Source organism: Solanum stenotomum, chromosome 7 (assembly GCF_019186545.1).
Source record: "Solanum stenotomum isolate F172 chromosome 7, ASM1918654v1, whole genome shotgun sequence".
Classification (NCBI taxonomy): Eukaryota; Viridiplantae; Streptophyta; class Magnoliopsida; order Solanales; family Solanaceae; genus Solanum; species Solanum stenotomum.
In genome coordinates this window covers 48,367,450-48,387,931 of record NC_064288.1, presented here as the reverse complement: position 1 = coordinate 48,387,931, position 20,482 = coordinate 48,367,450, and the positions used below count along the sequence as shown (strand labels likewise).

The window sequence follows — 20,482 nt, the reverse complement described above, 5'->3', positions numbered from 1 at the left end:
CCATAATCATAAGAAACAATTAACTTGAGTCATAAGTATTAGAGACATCATCTTAAAGCATAGACTAAAAACATATGAGATAACAACATAGTCACAAGCACAACCTCCAACATAGACATCATGTAAGCACCAATCATCATAGAGCATAATCCATACACATAGGAGATACTTCATATTCATGGCTTAGCCAATACTTAGACTTTCATAACATAAAAGAAACTCCTTAAGTAACCTACAAGTCATACTTGTGCAGTGCATAAATGAGGCCCCATAATCCCACATAGTCTAAGTACCACTTTTTAGGCCATCATACCTCTTTATCATAGTTGATTTTATCCTTTAGATTAGTTTTCATGGACAAGTGATCCTATCACCTTTAGTCAATCAGAAGGCAACTAGGGCAACAATCCATCAAACATATATCATAAGCATAAGCCATAAGCATATTCATTACATAAATCATCATAATATAAAAGGAACATACTGTAGATACCTTCAAAGCATATTTGTGCATTGCATAAGTAAGATTTCATACTCTTACCCATACTAAGTAAAGTTTCTTAAGTACCCATAGTTCATAACTTATATTCTTGTACATACTACTACCATATTGGGGACATAATCCTTAACCGACATAGACCGTGTGAGCTTAACATGGAATTCGGTGTCTACCCCACACCGAAAAAGGGTTGTCCTACTTGCCTAGGGTAGAACCATAATTTAGCTTAAGTGGATCTAATAGCTAAGTAACCTACGAGGGCACGCAGTTTATGGGATAAAGAGATTTCTACTAGAAACTCGGACTCAACTATGGTAGAAGGTTTCCATCTCATGAGATACATACTTTGGGAACCCAGACTCAACTAAGGTAGAAGGAACCCATTTGGAAAGCCGGACTCAGCTAGTATAAACGCTTTCATTGGGAAGCCAGACTCAACTATCGTATAAGCTTCCATCTCATGTTCATATCCACTCGATGCTAGGCATTAAGTCCTATTGAGTTTACATTAAGTCTGGACTTAAGTTCATATTTGTGGAAGAATGTCTTGACACTCAATCCAACATAACTCATAGATTCGAGAGGTGAGACTAGTCTTCCAACCTTAGAATCACTACATGTGACAAACCTTTCACATCATATCATATTCATGCCTAAGTGTGTTTATTAGGATAACCTTTCTACAATACAACAACTAGATCATGAGCATATTCACTTTCCTCTCAAAGTATTTCTAAAGCATATCCTAAACTTCATAAAACATGCACAATATCATATCTTGCCCTTTTTAGGGTCAAAGCCCATAATAACTCAACACATCTAGAATGACTATATTAGACATGGATATATTCATAATCATATCAAATCAACATATCTAAAATGACTACATTAGACATGGATGTATTCGTAGTTCAAGTAGTTCAGTTGCTACAAGCATAATCTCATACTTCACCTCCTTGAGGTTCAAAGCCTACTTTTAATCTTCACACATAGGGTTCATGCACTAAACATGGATATCATCCTAACTCATGTGATTCTATCACTTTATGCATTCAATCATTCATGAGGTAGATTAGGTAGGTAAGGATATTTCATCACAATTCTATTTATTAGTCTTCTATTCTCATATAGATTTTACTCTCCAAGTCTTAGCCTTCATAGTTCATCATAGCCTTCATAGTTCATCATAGTATCTTTACTCTAGAAGCCCTAGTGATCATCATTCATGACTACAAGCCTTACTCTCAAAGCTTTACTTCCCACAATCATCATACATATCTAGATTTCAAGGCATTCTAATCACATTCTTCATTATTAAGTGATTTTAGTCATACATCTTCATAAAGGTTCAACTTCAATCTTTACTAGTCTTGATCCATCATAAATACTATAATATAATTAAATTCATGTTTACATGCTTCTATTCTTGAACAATTACTACTCATAACATTAATTCTAGAAGATCACTTATAAATCCTCAATTTCACCTTTTATGGCATAAAGCCACATAATATCAATTTCATCAATTAGACTAGGGTTAACCATGGAAAATATATAATATCATCATAATATCATAATTCAACACTAAAACAATCATAAACAAGTACTATCCACTCAATTGGAATCATACTCAACATTACCCACAACATAAGAAGAATCCCTAGCTAGAATTGGGTTTTATCTTCACAATTGGGGGAAATCTAGGGGGCTCTATGGATGAAAGAATCCATAGATGAATAAGCTAACATACCTTGATTATAAAGCTCTCACAAAGCTTGTATCAATGGAGGAAGTTGACGTAGCTTGACCCTCTCTTCTTCTTCTTCTTCATGGGTTTTCTAAAGAGGATTTTTTAGAAGATGAACTTTGGGATCTTTTGGAGTTTTGGAATTAATTCCTTAGTTAGGATGGTTAATGACTTAAAATAGTTTATATAGGTGTATAAATTCCATATAAAACGACCCCCACTTAAAACCAACTAAAAAGGAATTTACTAAACGACCCCTCATTAAGCAGCCATGGTGCCAGGCACCACGACAAGGCTCACGAGCCGTGGTCCTTGGGAAGTGGTTTGTCTAATATGTCTTGGCCTCCCTCATTCTAAGGTATCTTCACAAGCTTTCCCATGGCCCGTGGTCTTCACCACTGGCCGTGAAATGGCTAATGAAGGTGAGCCAATTTGAGGCAGCCTTAAAGGGCACACTACCTCACCAACCACTGGTGGCACCACGATCCGTGGTGGCCACCATGAGTCGTTTAGGCTCTCGTGGTCATGGGCAATGCCATGGCTAGCATGGGCAACCTTGGCTCTTGCCTTGGCCCTTGGCCCTTTGCCTTGGTTCATGTCCTCAAGTCTTGACTCTAGCCCTCAATTTAACCCTAGATGGTCTACTAATTTACGGGGTGTTACATCAGGCCTTGACCCACGACCTTCCCCCACGGGGTGTGAGTCCCCATCGTGGGTCTGGCCTTGGGGGCAGATTTTAGGGGCTGTTTTAGGGTCCTCCTCAAGGACCCTTGGTTGGTCCTTGGGGAGTGGTACCTTGACTTTTAATCCCTAAACCCTTCATTCTATGTTCGGGAAGTCATTTCTACAACTTTAACCCTCACGTAAAGCTCTAGAACTCTCACGTAAGGCTCTACTTTAGCCTACTAGTTTCTAGGTGTTACATTATATATAGAGGTAAAGTAGTATTTTATTCGATTAATGTATCTTTGTTTGACACCATCTTCATGTATCTGATTAAGAGATACAACATTTTCAAAGTTCAAATTTAGGGGGTTTTCATTGGTTGAATTTGTTAGTTCTCCATACTATTTTAATGGATGATAGTTCACAAAATAGTATGAATCTTGTTAAATTTGTTGTTGATTAACATTGAATTGTTGATAAAAGAACTTTTTATTTGTATCTTTTCATTAACAATTTTGCAATGCAGGTTCTGACTATTCATTCTAAAATTCAAGCGGAGAATAGATCTAAGTTAGGAACGATCAAATCATTACTTTCATCATTAGATATTTACTTTAACAATTATCTATACATTATTTGTCTGAGATACACTTTATTTGTCCGAGATACACACTATAAAATCATGACGATTTTTTCATGTATCTTTGCTAACTTATTATCTAAGATACACGTGCAACAAAATATTGATGCTACAAAAACCTTTATTAATCTTCAACATTAGATCTTTTTATTTTAACAATGATGTATACATTATCTGTCCGAGATACAGTTCATTTGTCCAAAATACACACTATAAAATTATGATAAATTTTCCATGTATCTGTGATAATTTATTATCTAAGATACATGCTCAACAAAATATTAATGCTACATAAATTGTTATTACTCGTCAACATTAGATCTTTTTATTTTAATAATGATGTATACATTATTTATCCGAGATACACTTCCTTTGTTTGAGATACACACTATAAAATATCCATGCTACAAAAACCTTTATTACTCTTCTAAAATGCACAAAAACATACACATCATGTATCCAACAAAATAACGAATTCCCCATTTGAAAAAAAAAAACTTTGAAGATTCAGGATTCAAAGGAATGAATCGACGAAGAAGACGGAGTTTACAACATTAGATCTGTTAATCTATGTGATTTCATTTTTTTTTTCAAAAACCTGTAACAACTGATATGAATTGATCCACCAAATCCGTTTGTTTGTTAAATCCCCATACTTTAACTCTTTTAATCATGGAATTAAGTTACCATTTAATTCAAATTAATTAAACAATGAATTTCTTCCCTTTAAGATAGATACACGTATCTAACCACTTTTGATTCATGTATCAAATTAAAAAAATGGTATAGAAAGTAATTTAGAAATCTACCGAAATTTCAAATAATTATTATCTAAAGTAGTGGGATTTATGTTGTTTGCTCTTCCTAAAAAGTAAAGCCCAACTTTCTTTTTCCTCAGAAATGAAGCCCAACTCATGAGACTCAGCAGTTGTACAACTCAACAATAACCCAGCCCAACTAATTAACATGAGCCATAAGTACGGCACGTGTGAGAATTTCAAAAAACACTAGGGTTAATGTTATCTTCAGTATTTGTAGGGTTTTTTCTAACTCTTCAAATATATAAACCTCCTCCATATCCCGCTTCTTCACTCTTTCGAAAATACCCCCACCCCCTCTCTCCATTTCCCCCAAATTCATCTTCACAAACAACAGTAAGGCTTTTTCTCAATCAAAACTGTTTAATAGATTTTGTTCTCTGGAGCTAGGCAAAACCCCTAGCTCGTGTTAAGAATCTCCAGAAGTTGAAATACTAGGTTAATCTTCTTCTTTTTTAATTGAAAGGTAACGTTTTTTTTTTCAACTTTTACTGATTTTGAAATTGTTTCTGGGTTTTGTTTTGTTTATGAGTTAGATCTGTTTGATTTCAACGTTTTTAGGTTAGGTTTTTGTGTTTTTACTGTTGTGTATGCGTTGATGTTTTTGTTTTTACTTGCTTTGTTTGGATTTGAAGTTGATTATATGTTGTGGATAGTATAAATGTAGTTAATTTTATATTAATTGATGTTAACTTGGAACATGAGATTTGTTTTTTGTTGATGAATTGAGCAAGGAGTTCTGTTCGTATGGCATTTTTAATTTCTTGTTTGAGTTCGTGGAGAACTTTTGGTTTATTGATATAGACACCCAAACTTGTTATTTGTATTGACTACTAGTTGATTGATTGTTTTTTTTTTATTTATAAAAAATTGGAAAAAAATAGAAGAAGCCCTAAAAATTTGGGTTTTTTTTTTTTTTTTTTGAAGGTTACTGATGTTTTCTTATTTTAAAACTTATAGAGATAAGACGCTGTTGAATTGTTATTTTGTTGTTATCAAGCGCTTTTAACTGTTGTGAGCTTGTGATAGTATGTTTCCTTGTATGTGAAATTGAATGAGTATTTTAAAGTGTTGCTTGTTGCACCTACTGTGCTTTTATCACTAGAGGAGAGAGTCGTGTAATTTTCTTAAAGGTGTGGCTTGATTACTTGATATCTTGTGAATTTTTAAAAACTGCTACAGTACCTAACTTTTGTTCAATTTGTAGGGAACATGGCTCTTGAGATTACTCAGTTTTTGTTGGCTGCTCAATCAGCAGATGCCAAGATTCGGACTGAGGCAGAATCTAATCTTAGTCAGTTCCGAGAGCAAAACCTTCCGGGGTTTTTTCTTTCACTAGCTGTTGAGCTCTCAAATGATGGAAAGCCTACAGAATCTCGTAGACTAGCTGGTATTGTGCTTAAAAACTCACTGGATGCTAAAGAAACTGTCAGGAAACAACAGCTTGTTCAACAGTGGCTAGCAATTGATTCATCTTGTAAGTCCCAAATTAAAAGCTTGCTTTTGAGCTGTCTTGGATCATCTGTACGTGAGGCAAGTCACACCGCTTCCCAAGTGATTGCTAAAATAGCTTCCATTGAAGTTCCTCAGAAACAATGGCCAGAGCTCATTGGTTCATTGCTTGTTAACATGACACAACAAGGAAGTCCTGCATCCGTGAAACAGGCAACCTTGGAAACACTTGGTTATGTGTGTGAGGAGATATCGCACCATGATCTTGTCCAAGATGAAGTAAACTCTGTTCTCACAGCTGTTGTGCAAGGTATGAATGTTGAGGAGGAAAGCGTTGAAGTCAGACTCGCTGCAACTCGAGCTTTGTATAATGCTCTGGATTTTGCTCAGACAAACTTTGACAATGAGATGGAGAGAAATTATATTATGAAGGTCATCTGTGAGGCAGCCACAGCAAAGGAGGGACAGTTAAGGCAGGCTGCCTTTGAGTGTCTTGTTTCTATTGCATCAACGTATTACGAGTTGCTTGAACCTTACATGCAGACTCTCTTCCAGTTGACAGCTAAAGCAGTAAAAGAAGATGAGGAGGCTGTTGCCCTTCAAGCAATTGAATTCTGGAGTTCTATCTGTGATGAAGAGATAGAGCTTCAAGATTATGAGGTCCCTGACAGTGGGGATTCCAGTGTGCAACATTCCCGTTTCATCGAGAAGGCCCTCGGAGTATTAGTTCCAATGCTACTAGAAACTTTATTGAAACAGGATGAGGAACAGGATCAGGATGATGACATCTGGAATCTGGCTATGGCTGGTGGAACATGTCTTGGTCTTGTTGCCAGAACTGTCGGAGATGCTGTTGTTCCCCTTGTAATGCCTTTTGTGGAGGCTAACATAATGAAACCTGATTGGCGCTCACGTGAGGCTGCCATATATGCATTTGGCTCAATACTTGAAGGTCCAAGCATCGAGAAGCTATCTCCCATGGTCCATGCTGGATTAAAGCATCTGCTTGACGCGATGAAGGATAATAATGAGCACATTAGAGATACCACCGCATGGACTCTTAGCCGCATCTTTGAGTTGCTGCACACTCCAGCTTCTGGATTCTCAGTAATCACACCAGCCAATCTCCAACAAATAGTGGAGGTGCTGTTAGAGAGTATAAAAGATGTTCCTCATGTTGCCGAAAAAGTTTGTGGTGCTATCTATTTTCTTTCTCAAGGATATGAGGATGCTGGGACAAGCTCGTCTCTGCTCACTCCATTTATAACTCAGATTATTAGTTCTCTTATTGCAACGGCTGATCGGACTGACAGTGGTTCTAAGCTCAGAACCACAGCATATGAAACCTTGAATGAAGTTGTTAGGTGCTCTAATCTTTCTGAAACATCTCAGATTATTAATCACCTTTGCCCTGTTATCATGGACAAGTTGGCACAAACTTTTGAGCTTCAGATTTTATCCTCTGATGATAGAGAAAAACAGGGAGATCTACAGGCTTCTCTATGTGGTGTACTCCAGGTTATTATTCAGAAGCTAAGTAGTGCTGATGAAACCAAGGCTATAATACTCCAAGTTGCTGACCAGATCATGACATTGTTCCTGAAGGTTTTTGCCTGTCGTAGCTCAACTGTCCACGAAGAGGCCATGCTTGCTATTGGTGCTCTGGCCTATGCAACTGGATCAGATTTTTTGAAGTATATGCCAGAGTTTTACAAGTATATTGAGATGGGGCTGCAGAATTTTGAAGAATACCAGGTTTGTTCCATCTCAGTGGGGGTGGTTGGTGATATTTGCCGTGCATTGGATGACAAGATCTTGCCGTACTGTGATGGGATCATGACTCTTCTTCTTAAAGATTTGTCTAGCAGTGAACTTAACCGATCTGTAAAACCTCCCATATTCTCCTGCTTTGGGGATATTGCGCTTGCTATTGGTGAACACTTTGAGAAGTACCTTCAGTATGCGTTACCTATGATGCAAAGTGCAGCTCAAATGTGTGCACAACTAGACAATAGTGATGATGAAATGCTAGAGTATGGCAACCAGCTCAGGCGCAGTATTTTTGAAGCATACTCTGGACTTCTTCAAGGATTTAAGAGTACCAAGGCCAACTTGATGTTACCCCATGCTCCTCATCTCTTGCAGTTCATTGAACTGGTTGCCAAAGACAGCCCAAGGTATTGTTAACTGAATTTCATGGACATTTCATTTCTCTTAAAATATTTGCAACTTATGAGTTCTGACGTGTGTATTGTGGTTCTTTTGTAGAGACGAGAGTGTAACAAAAGCAGCAGTAGCCGTGTTGGGAGATCTAGCTGATGCTCTTGGTTCCAGTGCAAAGACCATATTCAAAGATCCTGCATTTCTCGAACAGCTGTTAGGTGAGTGTCTTCAATCCGATGATGAACAGCTGAAAGAAACAGCAACCTGGACACAAGGAATGATTGGGCGTGCCTTCTCTGTTTGTGGTTGAGCTGTATCTTAGAGTTGCTCTTTATCTAGGAATCTTGTTTTTTTCCCACCATATTGCCGAGGCTGAAGTTGTCAGGTTACCAAGGTGGGGTTTATATAATCAACTAAGCTTGCATCTCTTGTGTTGGCTATGAAAGTTGAAATTCTTCCTTTTAAATTTTTGGTATGCAGACTTGTAGCTTCAAGTGTCAAGGTCACCTTGTCTTGGTAGCCTGCTGTTGTTATAACTTTGTCTAGTCTATAATATTACAAGTCAGCAGTTTTCTTTTGATCAGCTTCCAGTAACTCATCTTTCTGTGATTTCACAAATCTAAACAAAAAATTTATTATGGTAACCTTTCCCCTGTTACTATCTTTCTTACTCTCTGCTAGGGATGACAATGGGGTGGGTTACAACCTTTGTGGGGTGGGGTGGGTATAATTTTTTTATAAAATAAAAATCATTAGGGGTGGGTGAAAATCTTCGTGGGTTTATGCGGGTTTGCCCTGCAACTGCCCGCCCTTCCCCAATTGCCATTCCTACAGTCTCTGTTGAAGATCATTGTGAGTTCTCATTCTTTTAGATAATTTCTGAATTTTATATTTCTTAGTTGTACTAATTCAAATAGTAAGGTTCAGCTAATATGCTTAAATTTCTAAGAGAACAGGCAAATACCGCCTAATCTAAAAATTTTAAAGGTGTAATCTGTGTTAATGGAACTTTGGTTATAAGAGATTGTATCATTCTATTTTTCCTGTTTTTACAGCTTCTATAAGCATTCATTTGACCTCTTTTTTTTTTGGTGGGGTGGGAAATGTTTATGGATTTAATCATCTCTTGATTAATTAATATTGATTGTGTTTGATAACCCTAGAAAAGGTACAATTTTTTTGAGTTAATGGAAGCATGATCGAATTTAAATGATGAATCTCATGTTCATAAAGAAAATGGTGGGAATAGTTATGGTATTGATGTCGATAAGAATAGGCTAAAGTGCTTGTTTGATCAAGTTTTTGCTGTTGTACTAAGGTATTTGAGAAAAAAGGTGTAAGGTCTCTTGACTATCACTTAGAAAAAACAACAAAAACCTGATCAAACATGCTCCTTAGGTGTTTTTACCGCCATCAATAGCAAAACAACTCCTACCATTTCCTTTGTTAAACCTGAGACTCATCATTTAAATTCAATCATTTTTTCATGAACTCAAACAGACTGTACCTTTTTTGGGATTTTCAAGCACAACGGATTTTTAATTAATCAAGAAATCACTAATGCATAGACGCCCCCAACAAAAAAGAGAAGTCCAAATGAATACTAATAAAAGCTGTAAAAATACAAGAAAACTAGACATGATACAATCTATGTAACCAAAGTTCATTAACACAAAAATTACACCTATTCTAGGTTTTCAAGCACAACATACATTAGCCAACAAATTATTTGGTGAATTGAGACTATTGATTTATATTACTAAGGGATCAAAAGTCAAATCTCAAAACCAAACTTAAAATATCCAATCCAGTCTGACATTATTTGGTCTTGAATTGTAGTTTCTTTAATTCGAAAATACAAACTGAAATTTTCATATCAAATCCGAAGCGCCCCCTCCACCCACCCACACTTAATTAAGCATATAGTGACAAGATAATATTTAAAAATAACATGATATTCAACTAAATTAGAATCTATATCTTTAAGACATTCAAGAATTCCTGTAAGATAAGTTTGTACATAAACAAAAATATAGGATGTGATATTGCAGACATAGAAGTGAGATTATGTTAACTTGTGAATGTTGAATGAGCCTAGAAAAAAATGACCTATCTAAATTGCAGAATTATGAGGAAGAAAAACAGGATTTGGGTAAATAGAAGCTACTTAATTAATCCCAACAAAGTGGTTAAACAAAACAAAAGAAGAGTGTATGTCCTTTAAACAGAGTTTTCATCTACCAGAATTGAGTGAACTAGATGATATCTGTCCGACGGATAGCGAACGACGTGATATATTGATTGTATCAGTAGAAAACACTTCCAAGAACTTGGCTGTGATTTCATCAACCCTATCAGACCCAATACAGCTCAACTGCTGCTCAAAAACTGGAAGTGATTCATCTCCATTGAGATACTTCATTATTTGTCTCATTGTTGGCCTAGCTTCTGGTCTTGGGTGTGAACAAACAAGCCCAAGTCTCAAAATCATTTGAACCTCTTTATCTACATAGACTGAATTCAACCTTTGATCAACTGCATCAAGAATATTACCTAGTTGTAAACATTCTATCACCCAATCAGCTAGTACTAAAGCTCCTTTCCCTGGTTCATAGACAATAGGAGGTCTTCCACTAGCTACTTCAAGAAGTAGTACACCATATGCATACACATCCGTGCTCGCTGAGGCCTTCCCTGTCCGTGTTAATTCCGGTGCAATGTACCCTATTGTGCCAACGACATTTGTCGTGTGTGAATTCTTACCATGGTCGTATAATCTTGCTAGCCCAAAATCCCCTAATCGGCCATTCATTTCCCCATCAATTAGGACGTTACTGCTCTTCACATCGCGATGTATTACCACTTGCTCCCATTCTTCATGCAAGTAAAGAAGCCCTGCAGCAATCCCTTTGATGATGTTAAATCTCTGTTCCCATGTTAGAACAATGTCCCTTTTCTGTCTGTAAAGTAATGAATCAAGACTTCCATTTGGGACAAAGTCATACACTAGGAGAAGATCATTCTTGTTCTTGCACCAGCCTTGTAGGGTGATCAAGTGTTTGTGCCTTAACCTGCCTAAGCTTTCGATCTCCGCTGCAAATTCTCTCATTCCTTGGAGAGAATTGCTCGATATCTTCTTCACTGCAACCTCGGCTCCATTAGTAGGCAAAACACCCTTGTAAACAGCGCCAAATCCCCCAACTCCAATTAGTTCACTCTCCTTGAATCCCTTAGTTGCCTTGTAAAGATCTCTATATCGGAACCTGTGAGGACAATCCAGCTCCCAGTCCTCTAGAACTTCATGCAGCCTCATCCTTCTATAGATATAAAATGCCCCAAGGAGCAGGATAACGACGGAGCAGAATGTTCCTATCAAGGCCTTTTTGAGATGGGAATTCTTGGAGGGTCTTACCACTTCAGGTGGGGCAACAGGTAGGTTATCAAGATCTAAAGGATCAGCAGCTCCATTCAACCGAAAACTCCAACCCAAGATGTAATGAGAGCTTGCTTTATCTCCCGTGGCTGCTGAGAAGCCAGCATACACAGTTTGGTTCAACACAGGAGATAAATCTACGACCTCACTGATCAGAGGTCGAATTGGCTTTGGAACTGTTATGGGAGATATAGTTACATTTACCACTTTGCTCATTCCATCATAATCGATCCAAGCCTGAATTGATTCTCCGTTTTGTAGATGTACCTCCTCTGTTCTAGAAGTACCATTAACATAGTAATTGGCTGGTTGTGACGCGATAGACATCATGCTATTGATGTTAATCCCAATGTGATTTCCATCTGTATCCACACCTTCATCATGACCATCCACAGTGTCAAATTCAACCATAAAGATGTGGTTAGTATCCTTTCTATTGTTCGTGTTGTTGAGGACTCCAAGAAAGTGATCACCCTGAGCACCTGGAAAACCCGGGGATGGTGATAAGGTGAAAGCAAAGCCAAAGCCACCAGAGGTTTTCTCAAGAGGGACAATGGCGAAGACGAAGTATGTACTAAATGAAGTAACATTTTTAGTACTGGAGTTGAAAATTGGTACAGGATTGGGGTGGAAAGCATGACCTATAACATTTTGTGATCTATTAGTGAGCTTAAGTGCACCACTTGGATTGATTATTGCAACTCCATCTCTAATGATATTTGAGTTATTGAATCCATTGTAAGCAAAATCAAAAGATTGAGCTCTCACAAGAATAGGGAAAAAGATCAATGCAAGAATAACTAGGCTATAGGGATTGTCCATGGAGTTGTTGGAAGTACAAATTGTTAAGTATTTGTGCAATATTTATATTCAATTCAAAGAGACATTAGAACATACTTTATATGGAAATGAGGTTGTATTTTCAAAGTCAATGCTTCCTCATTAATTCATGGAGAGACTTTGAAACAAGCACAAAAAATGGGAATTGGAAGTTTGAGTGTCCAAAGAAAACCTTCAATTAAAAGAGAAATAATCATATTAAAGTTAAGTCGTTATAAGTTGACCTTGAAGTAGCACATGAGAGGGGGTAAAAGGGTTGCTATATACACCATAACTTAAAAGGATGATTTGGACTTTGATTTTTGAACTATTCAACTTTTCTAAAATAACAAACAAGCAAAAAGATCCACAAAGACTTGGGAATGTTTGAATTGGTAGTTTAAGACCTTATTTGTTTGGACTAGGGATGTACATGGTCGGGTTGGTTCGGGTTTTTCAAATATCAAACCAAACCATTTGTGTCGGATTTTTGAATTTGTAAACCAAACCAAACCAATAAAACTCAGGTTTTTCAACTTCGGGTTTTTTTCATTTTTTTTCGGGTTTTTTAAATTTTCGGGTTTTTCCAGTAAAGTATTCATACAAATGTATAATTTACTTATACTTCAAATATTTATCTAGTCCTATCAAAATACAACTATCTAAGTGCTTCTTAAGAAAATAACACACAATATGATATGATTAATGACACTAAAATATCCAAAAAAATAATAAATAATGAAATCGTGTAAAACAAATATTGCAAATTAACAAGTCATAATGAAAATGATCATAATTTAAAAGTACTAAATCACGCTAAAATAAGTTTAATAAGTATTAGTTACATGACTAAATATTAAAGAAAATTAAAATTAGATTATGTATTTTAATTGTCTTAACCTATGTAAAACTAAAAAACAAATATTCAATATTATTGTCATTCGTAGTGTTGAATTGATTTTCTTTTTGCGTTAGTATTAATTTGATTTTGATTTAAGCTTTATTATAATTACCAATATTTATGGACTATAATCTTTATTGGGTCATTATGAATTCTAACTTTCAATCATGAAATAATATATTAAAAGATAAAAACTATGAAAAAGTATAAGAAATATTTAAAAAATATATCAAAGTATATATTTTTATGTATAAAATAAAATTTTAGAATTATATATATAATGTCGGATTGGTTTGGTCCCGGGTTGATTTTTTTTAGTTGAAACCAGACCAACCCAAATATAGTCGGGTTTTTTTTCCCAATACCAAACCAAGTCAAACCAAATCACTAGTCGGGTTTTTTTTTCGGTTTGACTAGATTTGCGGTTTGGTTCGGTTTTCAATTCGGTTTTGTATACCCTTAATTTGGACTTAATAGAGGTCATAATGGTTCAGATATTAGACCATTAAGTGCATTTATTTTTCTACTTAAAAATCTCTTAATAAGTCTGAAAAGGTCTGAATGAATCAGATCTATGACAGAGTCTTATTCTCATTCAGACTCTTTTAAAGACACTTTAATTTCCGGAAAAAATTGTGCTCTATATTTTTTTCTTCAAAATAAATTCAAGCCTCTCTCCTTCTCCAATTTTGTTAGTTATCCAAATTATTTCCCTTAAACTTTTAATTTTTGTTCTTGTGACTTGTTTATCAAGAATTGATAAAAATTATTATAAAGATTTTATTTAATTAAAGTGCAAAACAACTTCATAAATATGTCTTATCATATATGATGATGCCTTTATTTTGTCTTATATATATATATATATATATATATATCATTCATATGTACATTTAGATTCAGATGTCTTAATTTTAATGAAAACAAATGAGGCTAAGAATTGTTCTTAGGAGTTCAATTTAGTTTTAGTATACACAAAACATGTGTTATTAAATGTCAAACCATGTTTAATTATTTTTATCCTGTGCACCCTCCACTCATCAACTGACTAATTAGGATAAAAAGCTGTCCATGTTTATATAAAGTAAATAATGTAATAAACTATTCATGAAAAGGCAAACAAACTACACAGTTGACTAATGATACTAAACTTAATTATATGATTGTTTAGTGATACTTAATCATTTCACCTAATCATAATATTATCTTTCTTGGTAGACAGAATCAAATTAAGTGATACGTCATATGACTTGAATAGAATAATTATGATATGATCATATGATGACCATTTGTTAAGTGGACCATCATCTAGTAATTTAGGACATCTCTCTTTGGTGATTCAAATTCCCCTAAGGGTAGGGTACTACTAAAAGGAAATTAATACTAGAATACCAATAAATCTAAAGTATTGATTCTTTCTAGGTCGATGCCCAAACGGTTAATTCTTAATAATAGGTCCTAGATGTTTTTTTTTTTGGTTCTTCATGTTATTGCATTTGGTTTACCTACAACTAAATTGATCTTTAATTGAATGAACTTTAGATGGATCTGCTTCCAAAGTTACTACCAAATAAAATGATTTCGATTATAAATTTCCGTGCAATGGCTCCAGGGGCGTATCTAGAGGGGGTGCCATGGGTTCACGTGAACCCATGCTCCCCTCTCTAGATCATATATAGTAGTGTTATATTTTAAGAAAAATATTTAAATATAGATGTGTAAACCCATGTTTAAAGTATCATATAATAATACAATGATGATTGGGTGCACCTCTCTAAGTGAGGATAGAAATTAAAATCTTATATCTATCTTGTCTTTTTGAGTAGCACCTCTCCAAGTGGTTGTCAGTTACCCAATTGGACACCCTTTGGCTTTTGGCGTTTCAACTAATTTTTCTTTTGTTTTTTTCCTTAAATTTTTCAAAAAATTAAAGTGTGTTACATTGAAAATTCCTAAAAAATTTAGCACTGTAAATTTTTTATATAACTAAATCAAATGTGTGCATTAAAATTTAAAACTAGTAGTATTATATATTTTGCATCTATAATTTTTAAAATTTAATGGTTCATATTAAGAACTTAAAAGTCAAATTGATCAAATTTATATTTAAGATGCATTTTATTCGTAATCGTACACCCATCTTACCGAAATACTGGATACACCTCTGAATGGCTCAGGATAAGGCGGTACTTGTAATATTTTGACATGAGTTATGATAGATCAAGTATCTTTATTCAGATCTCAAATTCGAATTCTGAGAATGGAAAATCTCCTAGTAGAAAACGCTACACAATGCAATATAAATTAGTTGAACCAAATTGGATATGATGAGATGATTATACCAAAACATTAAAAAAAGATCTACGGCTCTTGTTGAAACCGTGTGTTATTTAATTGATGAATTTTAATAATTCAAACGTTGACAGGGAAGTAATTACATGGAAAATATCAGTGCCGTATGGCTAAGGGTTACTGTGTATTTTTGCAAGTGATGGAGAAAGGAGTGGTCCATGTTTGTATGACTAATATTTTTGTTTATGAATATGAAGTCTCCCATTCACCTAACTTAACTAATTCTAAGTGACGATTCTTAATTCAGAAATGTGTTTCTTTAAACGTGTTTCTCCATCTAGTAAAATCTATTATTAAGAATTTAAGTGATTAATAATAGATGTTGAAATGTTGAAAATTTTTGTGAAAAATACTTAAAAATTTTCGTAACTTGAAACGTCAGAGGTGTCAAAGATATTATTATTCTTAAAATGATATTTTATCAGTAAGGTGTGTTAACTAGAATTCAACAAACTGTTCAAACATAAACTAGGAGAAGAGACAATGAAATTTAATAATAAAAAAAATTCATCACAATAGAATATATGAGGAATAATTTATCTTGATGTTGTTGTCTCTACCAAATGAAAGGACTTAAAAATATGTCCATGGATGATATGACAATGGCTGAAGGATTTATCACCCTTTTATTTAAAAAAAAAATCTTATTTAGAGTAAAGTCAATGAAAGTATTTATAGGCAACGAATTGATAGAGATTAACATATGATATGAAGATAATAGCCAATCAAATGAGGTCTGTTACAAAGTTAAATAAATGATTTGTTACAACGAATATTTGCTCTTAAACCGTCTGTATCATGTCACCATTTTTATTACAAATAGATTTTATAGCGAATATTCTACATAGATTTTTTTTTTTTTTTTTTTTTATAATTACAAATTTACTTTCTAGACTAATTTTATAACTTTTCTTTCTCAAAATTACATGGTTTTTGCACTCCAGCTAAGTGAAAATGTTGACTTGAGACTTACCTTTTTCCTAGTTATATATTATTCTATGCTACTTAATTAATCCCAACAAAGTGGTTAAACAAAACAAAAGAAGAGTGTATGTCCTTTTATACAGATTCATCTACCAGAATGGAGTGAGCTAGATGATGTCTGTCCGACGGATAGCGAACGACGTGATATATTGATTGTATCAGTAGAAAACACTTCCAAGAACTTGGCTGTGATTTCATCAACCCTATCAGACCCAATACAGCTCAACTGCTGCTCAAAAACTGGAAGTGATTCATCTCCATTGAGATACTTCATTATTTGTCTCATTGTTGGCCTAGCTTCTGGTCTTGGGTGTGAACAAACAAGCCCAAGTCTCAAAATCATTTGAACCTCTTTATCTACATAGACTGAATTCAACCTTTGATCAACTGCATCAAGAATATTACCTAGTTGTAAACATTCTATCACCCAATCAGCTAGTACTAAAGCTCCTTTCCCTGGTTCAAAGATAATAGGAGGTCTTCCACTAGCTACTTCAAGAAGTAGTACGCCATATGCATACACATCTGTGCTCGTTGAGGCCTTCCCTGTCCGTGTTAATTCTGGTGCAATGTACCCTATTGTGCCAACAACATTTGTTGTGTGTGAATTCTTGCCATGGTCGTATAATCTTGCTAGCCCAAAATCCCCTAACCGACCATTCATTTCCCCATCAATTAGGACGTTACTGCTCTTCACATCGCGATGTATTACCACTTGTTCCCATTCTTCATGCAAGTAAAGAAGCCCTGCAGCAATCCCTTTGATGATGTTAAATCTCTGTTCCCATGTTAGAACAATGTCCCTTTTCTGTCTGTAAAGTAATGAATCAAGACTTCCATTTGGGACAAAGTCATACACTAGGAGAAGATCATTCTTGTTCTTGCACCAGCCTTGTAGGTTGATCAAGTGTTTGTGCCTTAACCTGCCTAAGCTTTCGATCTCCGCTGCAAATTCTCTCATTCCTTGGAGAGAATTGCTTGATATCTTCTTCACTGCAACCTCGGCTCCATTAGTAGGCAAAACACCCTTGTAAACAGCACCAAATCCTCCAACTCCAATTAGTTCACTCTCCTTGAATCCCTTAGTTGCCTTATAAAGATCTCTTAATCGGAACCTGTGAGGACAATCCAGCTCCCAGTCCTCTAGAACTTCATGCTGCCTCATCCTTCTATAGATATAAAATGCCCCAAGGAGCAGGATAACGATGGAGCAGAATGTTCCTATCAAGGCCCTTTTGAGATGGGAATTCTCGGAGGGTCTTTCCACTTCAGGTGGGGCAACAGGTAGGTTAAAGGATCAGCAGCTCCATTCAACCGAAAACTCCAACCCAAGATGTAATGAGAGCTCGCTTTATTTCCTCCCGTGGCTGCTGAGAAACCAGCATACGTAGTCTCCTTCAACACAGGAGATAAATCTAATTTCTCACTGATCAGAGGTCTAATTGGCTTTGGAACTGCTATGGGAGATATAGTTACATTTACCTCTGTGGTCATTCCATCATAATCGATCCAAGCCTGAATTGATTCTCCTCTTTGTAGATCTACTGGCTCTGCTACAGGAGAATCATTAATATAGTAATCAGCTGATTCTGACGCGATAGGACTGATCATGCCATTTTTGTTAATCCCAATTTGATTTCCATCTGTGTCCACACCTTCATCGTGACCATTCACAGTGTCGAATTCAACCATAAAGATGTGGTTAGTATCCTTGCCATCGTTCATCCCGTTGACGACTCCAAGTAAATGAGCTCCCTGAGCACCCGGAAAACCCGGGGATGGAGATAACGTGAAAGCAAATCCAAAGCCACCAGAGGTTTTCTCAAGAGAGACAATGGCGAAGACGAAGTATGTACTAAATGAAGTAACATTTTTAGTACTGGAGTTGAAAATTGGTACAGGATTGGGGTGGAAAGCATGACCTATAACATTATTTGATCTATTAGTGAGCTTAAGTGCACCACTTGGATTGATACTTGCAACTCCATCTCTAATGATATTTAAATTATTGAATTCATTGTAAGCAAAATCAAAAGATTGAGCTCTCACAAGAATAGGGAAAAAGATCAATGCAAGAATAACTAGGCTATAGGAATTGTCCATTGAGTCGTTGGAAGTACAAATTGTTAAGTTTTTGTGCAATATTTATATTCAATTTAAAGAGACAATTATAACATACTTTATATGGAAATGAGGTTGTATTTTCAAAGTTAATGCTTCCTCATTAATTCATGGAGAGACTTTGAAACAAGCAAAAAAAATGGGAATTGGAAGTTTGAGTATCCAAAGAAAACCTTTATTTAAAAGAGAAAATATCATATCAAAGTTAAGTCGTTATAAGTTGACCTTGAAGTAGCACATGAGAGGGGGGGGGGGGGTAAAAGGGTTGCTATATACACCATAACTTAAAAGGATGATTTGGACTTTGATTTTTGAACTATTCAACTTTTCTAGAATAACAAACAAGAAAGAAGATCCACACAAAGACTTAAGTGGTTCTATTAAGTTGATTTTGTATTTTGGGAGTGTTTGAATTGGTAGTCTAAAACCTTCTTTGTTTGCACTTAATGAAGATCTGAATATGAATGGTTCATACATTAGACCATTAAATGCGTATATTTTTTGTACTTAAAAATTTGTAGTTTAACTAGGCTAAGAATTGTTCTTAGGAGTTCAATTTAGTTTTAGTATAGACAAAACATGTGTTATTAAATGTCAAACCCATGTTTAATTATTTTTATCCTGTGTACACTCCACTCATCAACTGACTAATGAGGATAAAAAGCTTTCCATGTATATATAATATAATAATAAATAACGTAATAAACTATTCATGAAAAGGCAAACAAACTACACAGTTGCCTAATGATACTATGATAGTACTAAACTTAATTATATGATTGTTTAGTGATACTTAATCATTCCACCTAATCATAATATTATCTTTCTTGGTAGATAGATAATCAAATTAATTAATTGATACGTCTTATGACTTATATAGAATAACCATGGTACGATCATAGTATGATGGCCATTGATCAAGTGGGTCCCCACCGTCTAGTAATTTAGGACATCTCTTTTCAAGAAGGCAACAGTGATTCGAATTTCCCTAAGGGTAGGGTACTACAAAAAGGAAATTGCTATTAGATTAAATCTAAATTGATTCTTTCTAGGTTGATGCCTAAGCGGTTAATTCTTAATAATAGGCATTCTGTTACAATCCATTTTTAAACTAAGTTAGAAACGTTTCATAACTTGGGCTATTTATTAATTTTGAAAATAATAATAGAGTCGCCACTTAATTTTAGGAAAATTAAGAAAACAATTTGAAAAATGTAGCTTTGAAATAAATCAGAGTTGGGTAAGGGTTCAAACAATCTTCTAAGCAAAGTTTTATACACCTTAAAGGACCGCTTACGCGCGGTTGACCAACGAATTTTAAAAGCTTGGCCAATTATAAAAGAAAATTTGTTACTTGAAAAATCTTATTTGAAATTTAAATAAAATTCTTTTGATACTTGTAAAATCTCAAAAATAATCCTAACTTAATAATTTTATCCGAGTTAAAGATTTTGAACCAAATGATTAGTTCAAATTCATAAATATGGATTCAAAACTTTTCAATAACTATGAAAGAACATGAATGATTCTTAAGTTATTCTATAAGCTTAAGTTGCCGAACTTAAATAGGTTTAAAAATTGAATATTTAAAGTAACTTCTTGGTTCATCATGCTATTGCCTTTGGTTTACATACAACTACATTGATCTTAGTAAAAGGTTCTTTAAATACATGTTGTTCCTAGTTAATGTTAGATAAAAAGAATTTTAGTTATAATTTTCCGTGCGATGGCCCAAAAAAAAGGCGATACTTGTGATATTTCGGCATGACGAACTTGAAAATTTTCAACGTGCGTTGTGACTCGAGTTCAAATCCTAAGAATGAAAAAACTCCTTAGTAAATAACGTTTCTCCTTTAATGGATCATACACAATGAATTAATATTCCCT

General features: G+C 34.9%; 3 protein-coding genes across 3 annotated transcripts; 1 reads left to right on the top strand and 2 right to left on the bottom strand.

Annotated features, from left to right (window-relative positions):
• Positions 1-4,639: 4,639 nt before the first annotated feature.
• On the top strand, positions 4,640-8,562 carry LOC125870486 (importin subunit beta-1). The gene is made up of 3 exons (XM_049550924.1): positions 4,640-4,836; positions 5,578-7,999; positions 8,091-8,562. The coding sequence occupies exons 2-3, from the start codon at positions 5,583-5,585 to the stop codon at positions 8,293-8,295; spliced, it is 2,622 nt and encodes an 873-aa protein (XP_049406881.1). The 5' UTR covers positions 4,640-4,836; positions 5,578-5,582; the 3' UTR covers positions 8,296-8,562.
• Positions 8,563-10,043: 1,481 nt separating this feature from the next.
• On the bottom strand, positions 10,044-12,393 carry LOC125870882 (lectin-domain containing receptor kinase VI.3-like). The gene has a single exon (XM_049551431.1). The coding sequence runs from the start codon at positions 12,238-12,240 to the stop codon at positions 10,219-10,221; it is 2,022 nt and encodes a 673-aa protein (XP_049407388.1). The 5' UTR covers positions 12,241-12,393; the 3' UTR covers positions 10,044-10,218.
• Positions 12,394-16,326: 3,933 nt separating this feature from the next.
• On the bottom strand, positions 16,327-18,698 carry LOC125870883 (lectin-domain containing receptor kinase VI.3-like). Its single transcript, XM_049551432.1, is given in 2 exon segments — positions 16,327-17,764; positions 17,767-18,698. Coding segments are annotated over 2 exon segments (2,016 nt in total). The 5' UTR covers positions 18,578-18,698; the 3' UTR covers positions 16,327-16,559.
• Between the last annotated feature and the right edge of the window lie 1,784 nt (positions 18,699-20,482).